Raw genomic sequence first — 17357 nt, 5'->3', positions numbered from 1 at the left:
TAAAGTGAAAGAATCAGACGGAATTTAAAAGTTTGTTACATGGGAATTAGGCGTGGTTGCCTTCCGATTTCACCCAAGTCTAATAGGAATGTTTGGGTAAAATCACACACCAAATTTGGTTGAAATCGGTCGAGTAGCTCCTGAGATATAGGATTTCACCTAAAAGTGGACGGTGCCACTCCCCTTATCTAATTTTCACACCACATCCTAAAAAGCCCTTCTCTACCATCTTGGTTGTAAAATTTAATACTTGTGGCTCATTTATTCATTGATTTATTGTGCTTTAGTAGTTTTCAACACAACCGTTATATGGAGAGTTGGCGTGGTTACTATCCGATTTTGCCCATTTGCCAGAGTTTGAAGAGGTGATGAAAAAACAGTCACCGTCATTTCAACTCGTCTCGTCATCCGCATCATTTATATATAAATAACCCTAGATATAGTTTTGGGTAATACAAACAACCGTTAGGTGAACAAAACTACAATACTCTGTACATGTTGCAAGACTATAAAAATAATGGAGGTGATGTCCCAAAGATATTTACAAATCTAAATGGGCAAACCATTTTAATATCAACAAATGATATCCAACAAGTAAGGAAGGGCTCTGCTGGGGTGTAACCGAACATTTCCTACTCTTGCTACTTGCAAGAATCAAAGCTCGGGAAATTCCTCCTCGTGCTGGCACAACTTTATATTAAACAAGTAAGGAAGGGCTAAGTTCGGATGTAACCGAACATTTTATACTCTCGCAAAGTCAAATGGTATACTCGTTTGAGATTTCTTTGTGGATTGGCTGATATTTTCGGTAGAAGGTCAACTATAGGCACTGGACTTTTCGTCACAAGGTGGCATACTTTAAACGTATTATTCACGCAAAGTTTACCCCGATATAATCATTGTTGCTTGATATGCATAGTGGAAAGTGAAAGAATCAGATGGAATTGAAAATAGTGTTATATGGGAAATAGGAGTGGTTGTAGTCCGATTTCGCCCATTTTCGCACTACAACATAGAAATATGAAAATAACGTTATGTACCGAATTTTGTTGAAATTGGTTAAGCAGATCTCAAGATATGGGTTTTCACCTAAAAGTGGGCTGTGCCACGCTCACTGTCTACTTTTGAACCCGGTTCCTATAAAATCATCTCATACCATCTCAGAGATAAAATTTAATGTCTCTGGCGTGTTTAGTGCTTGATTAATCGCGCTTTTAGTAGTTTTTGCAGTACCGTTATATGAAGAGTGGGCGGAGTTGCCACCCGATTTCAACTATTTTCACACCGTCAATAGAAATAATAAAAACATTTGCTTCCACAGAATTTTGTTATTATAGCATTAGCGGTTTAGGAGATATGCACATTAAACCTATAAGAGGCGGGACCACGCCCACTTTAAAAAAAAATTTTTAACTACAGATGCCCCTCCCTAATGTGATCCTGTGTACCAAATAACAGTCTTGTATCTTATTGCGGAGCTTAGTTATGGCAAGTTATTTGTTTTTGATTAATGTCGTTTTGTGGGCGTGGCAGTGGTCCGATTACGCCCATCTGCAATACCAACCGTCTTACGGTACCAAGAAACATGTCTACAAAATTTCATAAAGATATCTCAATTTTTACTCAAGTTAGAGCTTGCACGGACGGACGGACAGACGGACGGACGGACAGACAGTCACCCGGATTTCAACTCGTCTCTTCATCCTGATCATTTATATATACATAACCCTATATCTAACTCGATTAGTTTTAGGTGATACAAACAACCGTTAGGTGAACAAAACTATTATACTCTGTAGCAACAGGTTGCGAGAGTATAAAAATTGGCGAAAGAATTAAACATTCATTGATCGATGAAATCGTGAATAAATTACAATCGATCAGCAAAAATTATATTATTGTAAAAACCTCTTCAAATGAGATATACAATATGAATGTGATGTCAACTCGACCGAAGAGACTGAATTTAATATATTGTGTTGATGTGGAAAACATCAACCAGAGAACCGGAATTCTTTTCGCTAGGTATATGAGGTTTAGACCAAGGTATAGACCAATTCCATTGTAATTCAGCGCTAAGCCACTTAATTTTTAAGAGAACTTGTCCTCTTAATTTCACTAAAATATCGCATATTTTGATCAACCTAAACGGTTAAAATACAGGTGGAAAGACGGAAATCATTTAAGGTGATTAATTTTGACATTGCTCAGGAATACTCGAGAACATATTTTGAAGCAATTTTATATATAAATAACCCACTGACCAACATTCTCACAATAAAACTTGCTAGAATAACGAAAATCATTATAAGTAGTATATAGGAGTTGGGGGTAGTATGGACCCCATTTTATCAATGTTTGCCAATACCACATACAAAAAACATGCCACAGACTAATAAAATGCTCCCAGGAGTTCTTTAAGGTACCTCACATACCATCACCAATCATATGGAGTAAAGTCAGCTTTATGTTCGAAATCCTGATATTAGTTATTGGGGGCTGGGTCAAGTTTTCGCTCAATTTTATCCATTTTCAACTGAAAGATTTTCATTGAGATAACTCACATATTGGCTTATACATGCGGTATAGTGTCACCCGGAAGTTCAAAAATTTTTATATTAGGTATATTGGGGCTAAGGGAAGTATTGACCCGATTCAACCCATTTTAAACATACAGACATACTATTATCATGAAAGGATCCTCTCTGAATTTTAATTATATATCCCATATAATGACCGATATTTTCGGTAAAAAGTCAACTATATGTACTGGGGTCCACATTTAATTATTTGGGGGCTTAAACAGTTTTGGTCATAAGGTGCCATACTTTAAAGGCATTATTCGAACAAAGTTGTATCCCGATACAATAACTTTTGCTTGATTTGAATACCAGAGAGTGAGAGAATCAGATGGAATTTAAAATTGTGTTATACGGGAAGTAGGCATGGTTATAGACCGATTTTGCTCACATTGTAACATAAAAAGGTCAGAGAAATGTTACATACCGAATATGATTGAAATTGGTCTAGCTGTTCCTGAGATATGGGGTTTTCCCTAAACGTGGGCAGTGCCACGCCCCTGTCTAATTTTTGTTTTGGTTCCTATTAAGCTTAATTTTACCATCGTTTTTGCAAAATTTAACCCCTCTGACGGTTTTATTTATTGAGTTATCGCACTTTTAGGGGGCGGGGTTATCACTTGGTTTCAACTATTTTCACACTCTGTAGGAACATGTTGCAAGAGTATAAAATCATTTAGAAGAAGCTAATTACCTAGAATACAGTGACAAAATAACACGTTTATTTTTTAGATATCGTAAATAGCGAAAATAGAAAAGCAAAATAAATGATAGTTTTTTGTTTTTAAAATTCGTCGCACTGTTAGTATGACGATGCTGGTTCAATACGTCAAGGTTGTCGTACACTTGTAAGACATGTGCTTGCTCACTGTCTATTTTTATACTCTCGCAACCTGTTGCTACTGCAGATGGGCGTAATCGGACCACTGCCACGCCCACAAAACGCCATTAATCAAAAACAAATAAATTGCCATAACTAAGCTCCGCAATAAGATACAAGACTGTTATTTGGTACACAGGATCACATTAGGGAGGGGCATCTGCAGTTAAAAATTTTTTTTAAAGTGGGCGTGGTCCCGCCTCTAATAGGTTTAATGTGCATATCGCCTAAGCCGCTAATGCTATAATTTTCTCTATTTTTGCTATAAAATTCACTGGAAGCAAATATTTTTAGCACTTCTATTGACGGTAGTTCAAATCGGGTGGCAACTCCGCCCACTCTTCATATAACGGTACTGTTAAAAGCGCGATAAATCAAGCACTAAACACGCCAGAGACATAAAATTTTATCTCTGGGATGGTATGAGATGATTTTATAGGATCCGCGTTCAAAATTAGACAGTAGGCGTGGCACAGCCCACTTTTAGGTGAAATCCCATATCTTGAGATTGAGATGAAAAAAATAATACGTTTAAAGTATGCCACCTTGTGATCAAAAATTGTCTAAATCGAACCAAAACTGTTCAAGCCCCTAAGTACTAAATATGTGGACCCCAGTGCCTATAGTTGACCTTCTACCGAAAATATCAGTCAATCCACAAAGAAATCTCAAACGAGTATACCATTTGACTTTGCGAGAGTATAAAATGTTCGGTTACATCCGAACTTAGCCCTTCCTTATTTGTTTGTTTTTGTTATTTTCGAAATTTCATCTTTCAGAACATTTTATCCTTTGGGCCGGTGAAAAAAGCTTGAATCCTACCGATAAATTCTAACATAACTCATTTTTTATGCCAGATGCATAACATGCTGCGTTAATAGCCAAACAAAAGTTATGGGGAGCGCAATGAACCTAAATTGATAGAGAAAAATAGGATCGAACATACTTGTACTTTTGTGCTCCATGAAATTCACTGCTCATTGCTGCAGTTCCAATTTACATCGATATTTTGAAGATAGTTCTTTATTTACTCGAACGAACGAATACAAGAAAATCTTTATTACTGTACCTGTAGGTACATATGTATAACAATAGTGTACTTTATACTCATCGCTTTTAATTAAACCAGTTTACAATTCATCCAGAAAATTTTAATATTCTTTATAACATTTCCAGAAATGTACCTATTTTGAAATAGTAATAATTATATTCCACTACTTTATTCAAACTATTTACTCCTATTATTCATCCCTAGAGAAGAATATGTTTCTATATATTATATCAGAGAAATAATAGTATCAGTCCATATTTTCATCAACAAAAGCTGCTACAAAATTCTCTTCCAAATTCTCTAACATCTGCCACCAACCTTGGTGAAAACATTTCTCTATATCATCGAATCATCGGAATATAAATCAGGCACTAATAAAGATATTGGAACAATTCTTTGGACAAATACTGCTTTGTACAATCTGCCATCTAAAACTGGTCGAAATTGGACGATAACTTTTCAAGCCCATATATATATTTTCAAGCCTTATTACAGTACTCCTCTGATGAATGTTGGGACTTTTGGGAATTAGGTTGATTTTATTATAAATATACCGGACAGAAGGCAACATGAAGTAAATTAAACGAGTCTATGACTTACGGCCTCTAGATTGACCTAAGATTTATAGGCAGTAGTTCACACGTGCCGTAAATGGCATCACTATAGCAATCAATCGCTTTGAAGCTTTAAGTAATAATTAACTGTGCGTCAATAAATTCCTCAGAGAAGAAGTTCCTGTTATTATCGTCAAAACAAAATAATGGACTAGGAAGGAATTGGTCTTGACGGACTTAGATTTTGTTGGTAAAATATCTACTAGCAGCGGGATTGATCGGCCATTAATTACGCAACCCCAATATGGTCGTCTTGATGCAGCAGGACGCAGCTGAGAAGGGTACAGATAAATAAGAACACCGCACTCCAGACTATCATACGATCAGAGTGATCCTCTGCCGTACAACACGCACCATTTCTCGAAATTACTTCTGGAATGCTTTCTGCCGCTACAACAAAAACAACAACATAGTGACCCTCGAGCATCTTCGTTCTGGATATACCTTTCCAGAATAGTCCCCGACATACTAAACATATGTCCTGCGTGCAAAGAGTCCCCGCATGACACTAAACACCTTTTTGGATGTCCCGCTAAACCCACTCACTTAACACGCCTCTTCCATTGATCCATTCGAATCAGCTCATTTCCTGGATCTATCGCTACTAATTTTCGACAGGCACTGAATGTCATTCACAGTGGAGCTATTAAAACCATCATTAATTCCTTCCCAGTAGATGGAGTACTTGGAGTCCAAACACCGCCTATTGCAGAAAAAGAACCCGAGTTGCCGCATGAAACTTCGTTTTGAGTATTGAAGCAGGTTAAACTCTTACTTTCCAGAATAGACCCTGACATACAAAATGTATGTCCTCCATGCAATGAGTCTCCGCATGCCACTAATTACGGGTGCGTTCGAGCTACATAATAATTGCAGCAGAACAGCTACTGTGTTGCATATTTGCTGATACTCTGCTGATGTGCAGACAAAATTTTGTGTTGCCGATTATTTGTATAAACTGCGTGCAAAAAGTGACAGTAGAACGTGATGCTGTTGCAAGTGTTGCCAAAAATTCACGCAGAACGTGATACTTTGACAAATTCGCAACACTGCTGTCGTAATTGCCATCTCGATATAGTCCTAACCCGTCAAAACAGCTCGTTTCCTGGGCCTACTGTTAAGTGATTTCGATGAGTTAACTTATTGCTTTGTCCAAATAGTCTGGATAATCGTTACAACAACCACTTATCGCTAAATAATCTGGTTGACAATTAATTGTTGTACTTTTCTCCCAAACAGGGGTTAGGTACTTACTACAACAATAACATTTATCTCACTAAAGTTTTATGTCAAATAACACCGCTATAACTGTCGGTGATGATGTTTTTTTGAGGAAGTTACGGACCTGATGAAGCAATTACTATGTGACAGTTTATTTTATAAACAAGTCAATTATTGCTAGGAGTAAGCTCTTTTGCTTAAATATTAAAACGTATATCAGATTACATAAAGTTTTGCCAGTTTGTTGACTCTTGAGACACTTGAGAGAAGTTCCAGTAGTGAAGTATATTAAGTACCTTTCCGTTTCTTCATGCCATTATAAAATTAAAAATTATAGTACGAATTAAAATGTGAATTTAAAAACAATTCTTTAATAGGTCTTAATAGGCAAAGTTTTGCTGCTGGCAAATTCTTTGTTGAATACAGAAGAAATGCATTTGAGCACGAAGCAGATGAAGTAGATTCCGGACATTTTTTCGTTTGACAAAAGCGCAGTTGCGGCATATTTGATATATCATCAATCCGTTGGATCACTAAAAATATTAAAGTAAGATTTAAGATTTTGTTTAAATTTTATACAATATTTGCTATAATTACCCAGAAAATGATTTTGCATGCTGAGACGTTAGTTCATCCTCTTGGTTCCCTAAAGCTTTCTTGACATACTGCAAATAAAAATGAGACGGAAAATATTTAAGGAAACAAATCGAAATTTCTAATTTTATTTACGGCAAATTCATTATTTAACAAACTTACCATTGGGTTGAGTAAAATGTCCTCTTCCATTTTGTTAATTTGCCTTATTAAGTCCATCGTTTGTGCCATATCTTTCTGAATTTTAAGGAACATTTCGGGAGAATTATATTTTTCAGGATCATCTTTAAAAACAACCATGCCATCCTTTTTATTTATAGTTGCATAAATTTCGCCAGATTTTATCTTAGGAAAGAAACAACAAACATTTCATAGAAGATGTGTTACTATGTTCAATGTGCAAAAAAACCAACCATATTGAAAATATATTTTTCCGCTTCGGCCGCATCTGCCAGCTGAGCTCTACTAGCGACATCCGAAAGGGAGAGCGTCAGAAACGTTTTGGTTAACCGCTGTATGTTTTTCTTATAAAGCGAAGTTACAACCTGCAACACATTTCAACTTCTAAATATGTATAAATATGTAATTAGTCGTTATCTTATACCTGTTTTACTAAACCCATATTTTTATCCCGAATAAAAGTTTCGCTAGATTTATTCATAATAATTCGTAGTTCGTCGCTGGATGATGTCACGTAAGCAGTTGCCAAGTCATGATAAGACTGCGCGAGAGGCTTCATAAATCGCGAAATCACTGGCGCAGACGATTTCGGTATTGGTAAAACCTAAATAACAAAACATAAATTATATTTAAAAAATAGTTAATTACGAACGTTATGGAAGCGTCTACCTTTCCGTGTAGAATTAGTGAAACCAGCACGAATTTTTTATAGGCTTCTAACATTATGTGTGACATGGCCGCAGCGGGAGTGGATATACACACTTCGAAGAAATACAAGGCCCGATCGAAGTTTTTAACCGCAGTATATATCATACCACCATAGTAATAGTAGAGAAGAAAATATTTGGCATCATTATTGGTATCCTAATAGCAAATTAGAAATTAATGTTGATAAATGCAATGTATTCATAAAATAAAATGATAATTTAATTGACTATTACTCACAGCCGAGCTTTGCCCTCGAATTTCAGATGCCGTAGATATGGTGGTTATATCAACATCTAGAAAGCTCAGTGCGGTTTTGAAACACTTCGCTTTCAAGCTCAGCTGGCAGAGATCAGAGTGAATGCTGGTTTGCTGTGAGTCACAAAGACGAATTTTTTCGATGGCTTGTGCAACGACTTTAATTCCCTGAATGCAGTGTGGATGATCAACGATAAGGCTCGTAAACATGTGACATAGATCGTAGTCTATAATATGTATTAGAAATGATTTGCAATTACGTATAAACGTTACAATATAAGTTTTAAACTTTCAACACTTACAAGTATACGTAGCATACCGCACTTGCTCACCGTTGCACTGACTGATAAATTCTTTATAGAGGTTGAACAATTGTGGTAGATCAGCATTCACATTCTAAAAATCAAGTGTTATTTAATAAAATTAATTTATTAAATATTAAAATATTTGTTAACTAACCGCAGCGCCATTGAATTTGACTAGCAAAACATACAGCACTCCCAGGGAATGTTGTTGAAAATCTAACGTCTCCAGGACATTATCTAGCAAATCCCAATAACGTGAGAGTATTTCGACAGATTCATTTAATTGTTCCACCATAATGCGGAAATTTCCTATTTGAAGACATTACAATCAATGCGCAAACTAATTAGAAAAACATTTGTAATAAACTTATTTTGCCGGTTTCTAATGCTACATTTCTGAACGGTGCATGGTCTGAACCGTCTAGAGCAGTGCATTGTAACCCACCTTCGCTGCTTTTTGTCCGCACATTGTTAACATAGTTTTCTAATGCACTGGCCATCGCTTTGAATTCGGTAATTAAGGTAACGATTTAGCAAATATATAGACGATTGATTTGACTAAAAATTCATAATTTGCCAATTGCGAACAGTTTAAAATTCCGCTGTGTCGTATTGCCTTATTCTTTTCGGTGGTTGATTTTTCGCTTTTTCAATGACAGCAACCACAGTAATGTCTGGCTTGCTATATTTTGACAAAATAAAAAAGCAACTGCTAGAAAGAGATAAATATGTTACGGAAAACGTTGATGTTTGAAATGTTTATTTGACATTTGAAGTAATTTTTTTTTTGTTATAATGACTTACTATGGATTGGCAATACTGCTTTTAAAAGTTGGGTATTCCTATGGTATATGTGCGCACTCTATATGAGGTAATTCAAAAGCATTTTTTTAATCCTTTGGACTTTGTTAACAAGTGAGCAATTCTACGCATTACGACATACTTGTCTGAAAATTGAAAATTTTTTTCAACTTCGATTGTATGCACACAAGCTTTTATACTAGTAAATCGAACACAAATGTATGTCGTGTATGGCCAATTTTAATGAAAGTCAACTGTGGTATTATTTTTATTAAAGCAAAAAAAAATAATAATAACAATAAGATATTAAGTTTTAATGAAAGTTTGTGCTAATATTTTGTTGAATCTCATAGTAAATAATGCATAATATATATTTGCATAAGTAATATTTTATTTGTTGCAAGTTGTAATTGAGATATTTATGTCTTTTATTACCAAAAACTTTCAGTTTTATTAGGTCGATGCCATCTCCGAAGTGATAATATCTAAATTAAGTAAAAATGTTATATTCTAGTTAAAGTTTTAATAATCTTATGGCTTCGGGACTTTCCGCTTATTGTGAATCGTGACAGAATAGTAAAGAGTACTGAAAAAACTGTTCGTTTTTTGTTTTTAGTCCCTCTAACAAGACATTCGTAAATATTTATATTTTTATCATAAATTTTGCAAAAAAAATTTCAATAAAGACAAAAACGTAGTTTAAATGCTGAAAAGTTGCGACTGAGTAATTAAGATGTAATTGACTTTTATTCAGATTCGGCAGGAACGAGGTCAAATATTGCAAATATGGAGTCGACAATAATCTATGTTTGCAATATCTGTTTTCGGCAATATACACTAATCGAGGACTTACGAGGACATTTTATTGAATACCACAAATGCACACCAAGAGTTGCAGAAAGTTCTTCGACAGAGGGAAAATCTGTAGAATTAACTAATAAAGTTTGTCAAACTATTGAGACAGGGGGGGAAGCTCAAAAAGAGGAGTGTGTGAAACTGGAAATACGGCCAATGCCATTTAAAAACTTTCGAATTGTGTTACGTTCCAAAATGATGAAGGGGTATATAAATAATATATAAAATTATGGGTCTTCCATAGGGTCTGCCATTTTTAATATCCTCACATTTCAGTTGTCCTGTGACGAAGTCATGCCCTTATAAATTTGAAAACGAAATAAAACTTTCATTGCATACTAAATGTCATACTTGCCCAAATGCGGCTCAGAAATTCAAATGTTATGAGTGTAGTGTAGAACTGACAACTTGGAGACGTTGCACTGCACATCTGTGGAAAGCACATCAAATAGACGTGGACCTATTACAATGTCCACAATGCGAGTACAAAGCGCATGCGTCTGGTAAGGAATCTGCTTAAATGCATAAAAATAATAATTTACACATTTTCTTACAGTACTTGTTTGGCGCCACATGCGGGCCCACAAAAAGTGGCGAATGCGTGTTCTACGCTCTTTACGCGCAGTTCAGCGCAAACGCTTACAGCAAGACTTGAAAAATTGCGATGTGAACGTGGTTCAAACAGCCCCGGTGAATAAAAATAAGTATTATGCAGAGAAGACTTGTGAAATATGTAGTCGGAAATTCGTAAATGGTAAAACACTTTCAAAACACGTTAAAGCGGTGCATAACAAAATTAAACCGTTTATATGCAATGTGTGTGGCAAAAAAATGGCGCGTAAAGCCAGTTTGATTGTACGTATTAATAATTCTGCTGTGCTAGTATTCACATTGATTATTATTACTGTAGATCCATATGCGCCAACATACGGGTGAAAAGCCACTACATTGTAAGGTCTGTAAATTTTCGACCAGAGATCCTAGCGTGTTACATAAGCATCAGCTGCGCCATGAGAAGGTAAGTAAAGTATAAGCAATTTAGGAATATTATAAAAGGAGTTCTTATTCAAGACGGAAAAATTAAAATGCAAACACTGCGACTTCTCCTGCATTCAAACCAGCGCATATAAACGACATATGCGTTTGAACCATTCGGAGGAATATAAAAAAATCGCATGTGACTTGTGTAATTATGTTACTATAAGCTCAGAGCGTCTACAGGCCCACAAAAGTGATCATCTCAAAGGTTTAATTGTTAATCACGAAGGTTGGTTATTCTATATTTCTTTGAAAACATTCTTGGTATACATGTACATTTCTAAAATCATACCTCATATTTCAGACTCTATGGATGCCACCCGCTCCGGCACTTCGAAAAATCTCCACAAATTACGGAACAAAAATGAGGTTCCCCTTTTCAAGTCTTACGTATGTATGTTCTCCATTTTCTAAACCTTCTTTTTCAGATGTCTGCTGATTGTTTTTTGCCAATTGAAAGTATTGATTCACTGCCGCATGAGCCAGCTGTAGATACCGGTGGTGTAACCATACCCGCACCTTCGGAAGATACACAGTTTCCCACTTATTTAAATAACTGATATGCAAAGTAATTTTTTCTTTATAAACATTTCTTTATTTATTTCATTTCTTATGATATGATTTCAACTTTCAGAATAATTATTTTTAATTTTATTTAATATTTTTTTTGTAATTTACTGCACTAAGTCTGAAAAAATCTCGCTAAATATTGGTATGTTTAATTATGAACTTTATTTCTGTTTGATTATTTTCGCAGATTACTGATCAAATTTAGTGTATTTATTTTTAATAAATTGTAAGTTTAAAAATTTGGATTTAACGTTTCTTGTTTATGTTTATATTTTTATTACACTGAATTATTTCTTAACCAACTAAATTTGCTGCTGCGTTTTCAAGTACGCGCTATACATAATCTTCAATTTGAACGCTTGATTTGTTGTTTTGTTCTTTTCGTATATCTTTATTTCCTTCTAATCGCATTATTAGTTGCCCTCATGTTCATTTTGTGTTTTTTTTTCATTAAATAATGTTATATTTATGATCGTGTTCTATATGTAGACTTACATTTATTAAATATATGTATATACTTTGAGCAGTATATGTAGGTGATTTCTCCTTTATGTTGAGATTTATGTCCATCACTACTACATTGACTTCATCATACTTTGCTAAAAAATAAATTCATAGTTGGTCTCATACTTTCTTCCTTCTCATAAATATGCTTCTTATACAGTATTGATCTGAAATATTTTCTTAAACCGCGTTTTCCCCAGTAAAATATTTTATTCGCGTATCCTCAAAATAGTTCACAGAGTAACGTAAATATGTTTTTAATTTGTGATTTTATTGTCTGCGTATGTTTGTATTTGATTAAAATTTCATGTAAATATGTATGCATGCAATATGTAATTATGTATGCCTTTAAGTCTAATTTCTAATTAAGAAGAAATAAACTCCAATTCTCCAACTCAAATATACATATAAATTTGCTACTTATTTTGCTAACATTCCTCAACATATTATCTAACAGGAAAACTCGTTCACGCATTTAACTATAGTGAATTGATTTGATACCTTAACAAATAAATGCATATTTATTTGACAAACTCAATTTTTCATAAAGCACTCAACTTAAGCTATAATTTTTATTACCTTTAGGCAGTGTTTACATTTTATAAGCTTTTCGGGATTTTTTAATAATGTTGGAATAAATTATGTGTATACTAATATAATCAATCGTTATTATTAATAAGCCAATAAAAACAAAAACAACGTTCATATCCGGTATTTTAACCTCACTTTGGCATTTAATTAACTTTAAAATGCTCCTTATAGATAGACACTATCGGAGTGAGATCAGTGCTGAGAAAAGCTTATTGCACAGGAGTGTATATTCTCGACCAATATCGCCAATAGATAAAATTGTATATTTGCTAATAGATTTCATCTATAATAATTTCAATTCAAAGAAAATACATTCATTGTGTCTGTGTGGTATTAAAGCTTGATGGAAACAACTAGGGACGGAGTTAAGTATAAAATATTTAAAGTGCAAAAAGCCTAGGGTTTCAAAGACTTCACTTTGTTGAATTGCTGTTTGATGCTTAATGGAGTCTTATAAAATTAAAATATTTTTAACTCTGTTATTTCTAATCGCCTATGCTCTATTAGATTCAGCAGCTTTGAATTGGGAGACGGCAATGTTCCTATGACAAATGTCAAATGTTACTATTTGTTAGCCCTTTATAACACCAGTTTAGTTAAGCGGAATCAACCAACGTCAGTTGAGTTGATTAGTTACCCCAATAAAAACGATACTCAAACCTTTCTTTTCCAATTGTCATGTAGAAATACAAGCAAAAACTTGTACTCTCGTTATTATTATTTGTGTAGGAAGCCATTCTGGCATTACTTGGGTTATATATAACTAAAATCAGTTTTATAGGTATGCGTCAAAAGACCCTCACTGTACAGGAAAACAATAGCCGATTTGAAGTTATTGCTTTATATACATTTGCTATTTTAGCTAGTAATATTTTGCTGATAAATTATAAAATAACAGGACCCTAATTAATCAAAGAGTAGCATAACGTGGTGTCGCTCGTCTTTCATATTATGTGATGGACCGCAGTTGTATCTACATATGTACCTATGTACCAGAAATATGGAATAATTCAGTCCAATAAATTCGATGTGTTTTTAGTTAAAAACAAGAAAAAACGTGGACTTCGTCTGCACCAAAGTTATAATACCCTTCACAGGTGCATTTCTTATAGCATACAAAGATTTTTATCTTCATTTTGATCGGTCAGTTTATATGGCAGTTACATGCTATCGTGGTCTGATCTCAATAATTTGTTCAGAGATTATAACATTGTTGTGAAAAATAATCCATGCCAAAATGCCGATATCTTGTCAAATAAAAAAGTTTTCCATACAAGGAATTGAATTTGATCGGTCAGTTTGTATTGCAGCTATATGATATAGTGGTCCCATATCGGCCGTTCCGCCAAATGAACAGCTTATTCGTTATTGTATTTATGTAAATACTTCATAAGATTTCCGACGTTTAATTCTCGGTGTTGCAAACTTCGTGGCAAAATGAATATAGCCTGTTCAGAATACAATAAAGAATATTCCGTAGCGTTTCAAAATTAACCTCTTAAGAAGTATTAACATCAAACATATATAAGTGAGTTAGCAGTGGTTACCCATGCCAATTAATGAACACATTATGACTGATAATTGACTAAATTAAGAGTCAACCTGAAATGCCTATAAATTTCCCTTTTTTGCTGTTGTATTTTTTAAATATCATCCAGCAAGATACCATTCACAAGTCACCACCACGACATTTGTACCATATTTTAATTGATAATATTTATGGATGCTTGAGATAGTCCACTGAGAAAAGTTTTTTCGATTAAACGAAATTAGTTGTCCCAATTTTTTGTCAATTTTTCTCATGGAATAAATACGTTTTTCTTGACGTACTGATCTTTTTCGCCAAATATTGTTTATCGGCTGTATCGTGTTCGATCGAGCCTATATGGGCTTTTCAGACAGAGTCTTAATTAAGTCTTCCATATCAGCATTGCTGTTTATGATACTTTTGGGAGAGCTATTGTGATCGGATCTATTAACCAGTAATAATAATAATAATTAATGTTATTTTAACTATAACACAAAAATGTAGTACACTTGGCGAAATATTTTTCTGATTTGAAATACTCTTTTGGTTGAAAGTCGAAATTATACATAGAAAAAATATGAATTGATAATTTTTAAAATGATTTTGCTCTAAATTCAATATTTTTATTCCATTTATGTTTATATAATTTTAGTTTTGGACATGGAACTCCAATAGTGTAATATTAGTAAAGAAGAGGTTAAAATTCGAAATTAAGAAGAATTATTGTTAATTGTTTTTAATGGGTTTGGCAGTTTATCAAAAATTTCAATAAAAGCAAAAACAATTATGTACAACAAACATTAATTTGGCAGTTATGTGTTTATGGCCTTTTATTCGCCGAAATCTTTTCCAAAATTAGACGTCTTTGATTTGCTTATCATCTGCCCATTTGCTGTTCGAACTTGTAGTTAAATTTTCAAAAAATTTTGTTAACAACAACAAAGTTATCCAATGAAATTTTTTTTAGCAAATTCTTGACAAGGCCTTTAGCAGATACCTCATTAAAGTAGTGTATCTCTCGCTTTTCTATTTGTATGTGATTTCCCTACGCTTCAAGCTTTGGCGAACCATAATGTTGTTATTATAATGGTATTTCTGTTTTTATGTAGTATATGTATATAAATGGTCTTCTACTTAGTATACCGTGATTTCATGACTTCTTATATAACTTAGAGGAGCTACAATGCGTGATTCATCTTAAAAAATTATGCTTATAGTTTTTAAATACATCGATACAAGTATTTTTGGTTTTAGTTCATAAATCTTATCACTAGAACAACAATTAAAAGTCTTTTTCACAGGCTGCACACACATCACTCACGTCTACTTACATACATAGGTATATATAGTAATCCTCCAGAACTTGGTCTAAATATTTTTTACTTGTGGTTATTGCAGCGCACTCCCATACATTCATACATTATTAAAATATTCGCACTCTGAAATATTATTTGAACCTCATTTGCTTCACTCTTTCATTTGAAAACTTTTCCATTTCTCGAAAAGCATTTATTGCCTACTTTTTCTTGCAAAACTTGCTTTTGCACTTTCAAATTGATAACGCAAATAACGGTTTAATATTTTCAATAGTAGGCAATCCTTACATTTAAATTCTATTTTTTTAGTTTGCTTCTTTCTGTTTAGCACCAGGGCAATCGTATCTGATTATTTTGTTTTTATTTATTATATTTATTACTATTTTCTGCTTTGCTTACTAACATTTCTATTAATTGTTTATGTTGTGCGTCGCATAATAAATGCTGGGAATATTTACGAGTTCCTAAAACTTATGTGACCTCACAATGGGTTAGCGTTACATTTTCAAAGTCCGGAGGTTAGTTATCACTACTTAATATTAATATGTGTATGTAAGTATGATTTGTATAGTTCGGATTTTTTTATTGTGCTAAATTATATAAATTTATTTAATCTTCCTCTGGATATAGTTTAGAAGAAGAGCAACTAAAATTGGTCCAGGAAGACCAGAAAGAATATTAGAGCAACACGATCCTTTGAAAGATTGTCTTGGAGAGCAGTTACTCTAATTGAATTGAGAAGAAATAGAAACCTAAATATGTTAAAAAGACGATTCACGAAAAACCTCTTCCATAGGCGTTACTTTATTTTCACACAAATTTAAAATTTGTATTCACCCAGATATTAGTATGGATGGTGACAATGTTCAATTTGTATTACATTTTGGAATAGTTTACCATCTTCGACGTTATATCAAGAATTTCCAGTATCTCAAACGAAAGGTCTAACAAACCTAACAGGGGTTCCGACTGTTGCATTGTCTAGAGTGGCAGAATTTTAAAAACTTGGTCCATAATTTCAAGCCAATAATTCAAATATCTTTACTCAAATTCAACTACCTCCTCTTTCAACTGAAAGCGGAACAACTCTGGCTACATTTTAGGAAAAAAGTCTGAGGTGCATTTCTGATTAGTTTCCCAAAAATTGTTGCATAGTCTTCACTAAAGCAAAGAATCGATATGGGTGTTTGTAAACATTATTAGCGCAAAGTCTTGAAGAAAACAGACTAGTAAAGTTGTGAAATAGAAGTTAATATCGATTAAGTTATATTTGTATTTACTAATAGAATCTGAAAACCCATTTTACAATATAATTTCAATGCATTGACCTTTTTTCAGAAACATCAAAAAAAAATTTTGGATCCATTAATTTAAGCTCAAAATATATTTAATTGGTAATTGGAAATATCATCCAATGAACTTGAAAAGCGAAACGACGCACTTAATTTGATTTAATAAAAGATGCTGCAAAAAAAAAGGTCGATGAAATACAAGTAGATTTCGAACATACAAAGTGAAAGAAAATAAATAGATAGCAGCGTGAATAATGAATGTATTTCGGATTGCTCTTGCCATAAGTATTCTCAGAATTACCTATCACTTTTTGGTAATTTAATAAGCGATCTGAAAGGTGTCTAATTTTTGACTACCGGGTTTTATTGAACCCCTCCAGCACCGCTTCTCAGTCAAAGCAAAAGCTTCCTAACCTAAATGTTAACTCAATTTGAAAATCAATAAGATTATTACACGGATTAAGTATATAACACA

General features: G+C 33.7%; 2 protein-coding genes across 4 annotated transcripts; one reads left to right on the top strand and one right to left on the bottom strand.

Moving 5' to 3' along the window:
• Positions 1 to 6688: 6688 nt before the first annotated feature.
• CSN3 (COP9 signalosome subunit 3) lies at positions 6689 to 9091 on the bottom strand. 2 transcript variants are annotated; one of them, XM_014240074.3, is made up of 10 exons: positions 8833 to 9091; positions 8542 to 8727; positions 8385 to 8478; positions 8065 to 8309; positions 7789 to 7983; positions 7544 to 7723; positions 7353 to 7484; positions 7102 to 7284; positions 6943 to 7010; positions 6689 to 6878 (listed from the first exon to the last, which is right to left on the bottom strand). In XM_014240074.3, exons 2-10 carry the CDS (start codon positions 8680 to 8682, stop codon positions 6863 to 6865), a joined length of 1254 nt encoding a protein of 417 aa, XP_014095549.1. In that variant the 5' UTR covers positions 8683 to 8727; positions 8833 to 9091; the 3' UTR covers positions 6689 to 6862. The 2 variants fall into 2 exon arrangements, with proteins under 2 accessions (XP_014095549.1, XP_014095548.1); XM_014240073.3 differs by having other exon boundaries at positions 8542 to 8696.
• A 297-nt stretch (positions 9092 to 9388) lies between these two features.
• Positions 9389 to 11896, top strand: LOC106621292 (zinc finger protein 184). 2 transcript variants are annotated; one of them, XM_070112234.1, is made up of 8 exons: positions 9389 to 9407; positions 9943 to 10249; positions 10320 to 10546; positions 10600 to 10898; positions 10954 to 11061; positions 11115 to 11310; positions 11386 to 11450; positions 11510 to 11896. In XM_070112234.1, exons 2-8 carry the CDS (start codon positions 9975 to 9977, stop codon positions 11639 to 11641), a joined length of 1302 nt encoding a protein of 433 aa, XP_069968335.1. In that variant the 5' UTR covers positions 9389 to 9407; positions 9943 to 9974; the 3' UTR covers positions 11642 to 11896. The 2 variants fall into 2 exon arrangements, with proteins under 2 accessions (XP_069968335.1, XP_036219439.2); XM_036363546.2 differs by lacking the exon at positions 9389 to 9407 and having other exon boundaries at positions 11510 to 11649; positions 11716 to 11896.
• The last annotated feature ends 5461 nt before the right edge of the window (positions 11897 to 17357 follow it).

The sequence above is a fragment of the Bactrocera oleae genome, chromosome 6, assembly GCF_042242935.1.
Source record: "Bactrocera oleae isolate idBacOlea1 chromosome 6, idBacOlea1, whole genome shotgun sequence".
Taxonomy (NCBI): Eukaryota; Metazoa; Arthropoda; class Insecta; order Diptera; family Tephritidae; genus Bactrocera; species Bactrocera oleae.
This window is presented reverse-complemented; position numbering and strand designations above follow the sequence as displayed.

Bases quoted from the DNA above. Each gene is read 5' to 3' on its own strand.
- LOC106621292 (XM_070112234.1), top strand. From the start codon at position 9,975: ATGGAGTCGACAATAATCTATGTTTGCAATATCTGTTTTCGGCAATAT. The intron at 10,250-10,319 runs GTATATAAATAA...CTCACATTTCAG, and splicing joins CGTTCCAAAATGATGAAGGG to TTGTCCTGTGACGAAGTCAT. The intron at 11,451-11,509 runs GTTCCCCTTTTC...CTTCTTTTTCAG, and splicing joins AATTACGGAACAAAAATGAG to ATGTCTGCTGATTGTTTTTT.
- CSN3 (XM_014240073.3), bottom strand. From the start codon at position 8,887: ATGGCCAGTGCATTAGAAAACTATGTTAACAATGTGCGGACAAAAAGC. The intron at 8,310-8,384 runs GTAAGTGTTGAA...TACATATTATAG, and splicing joins GCGGTATGCTACGTATACTT to ACTACGATCTATGTCACATG. The intron at 7,984-8,064 runs GTGAGTAATAGT...ATTTGCTATTAG, and splicing joins TTCGAGGGCAAAGCTCGGCT to GATACCAATAATGATGCCAA.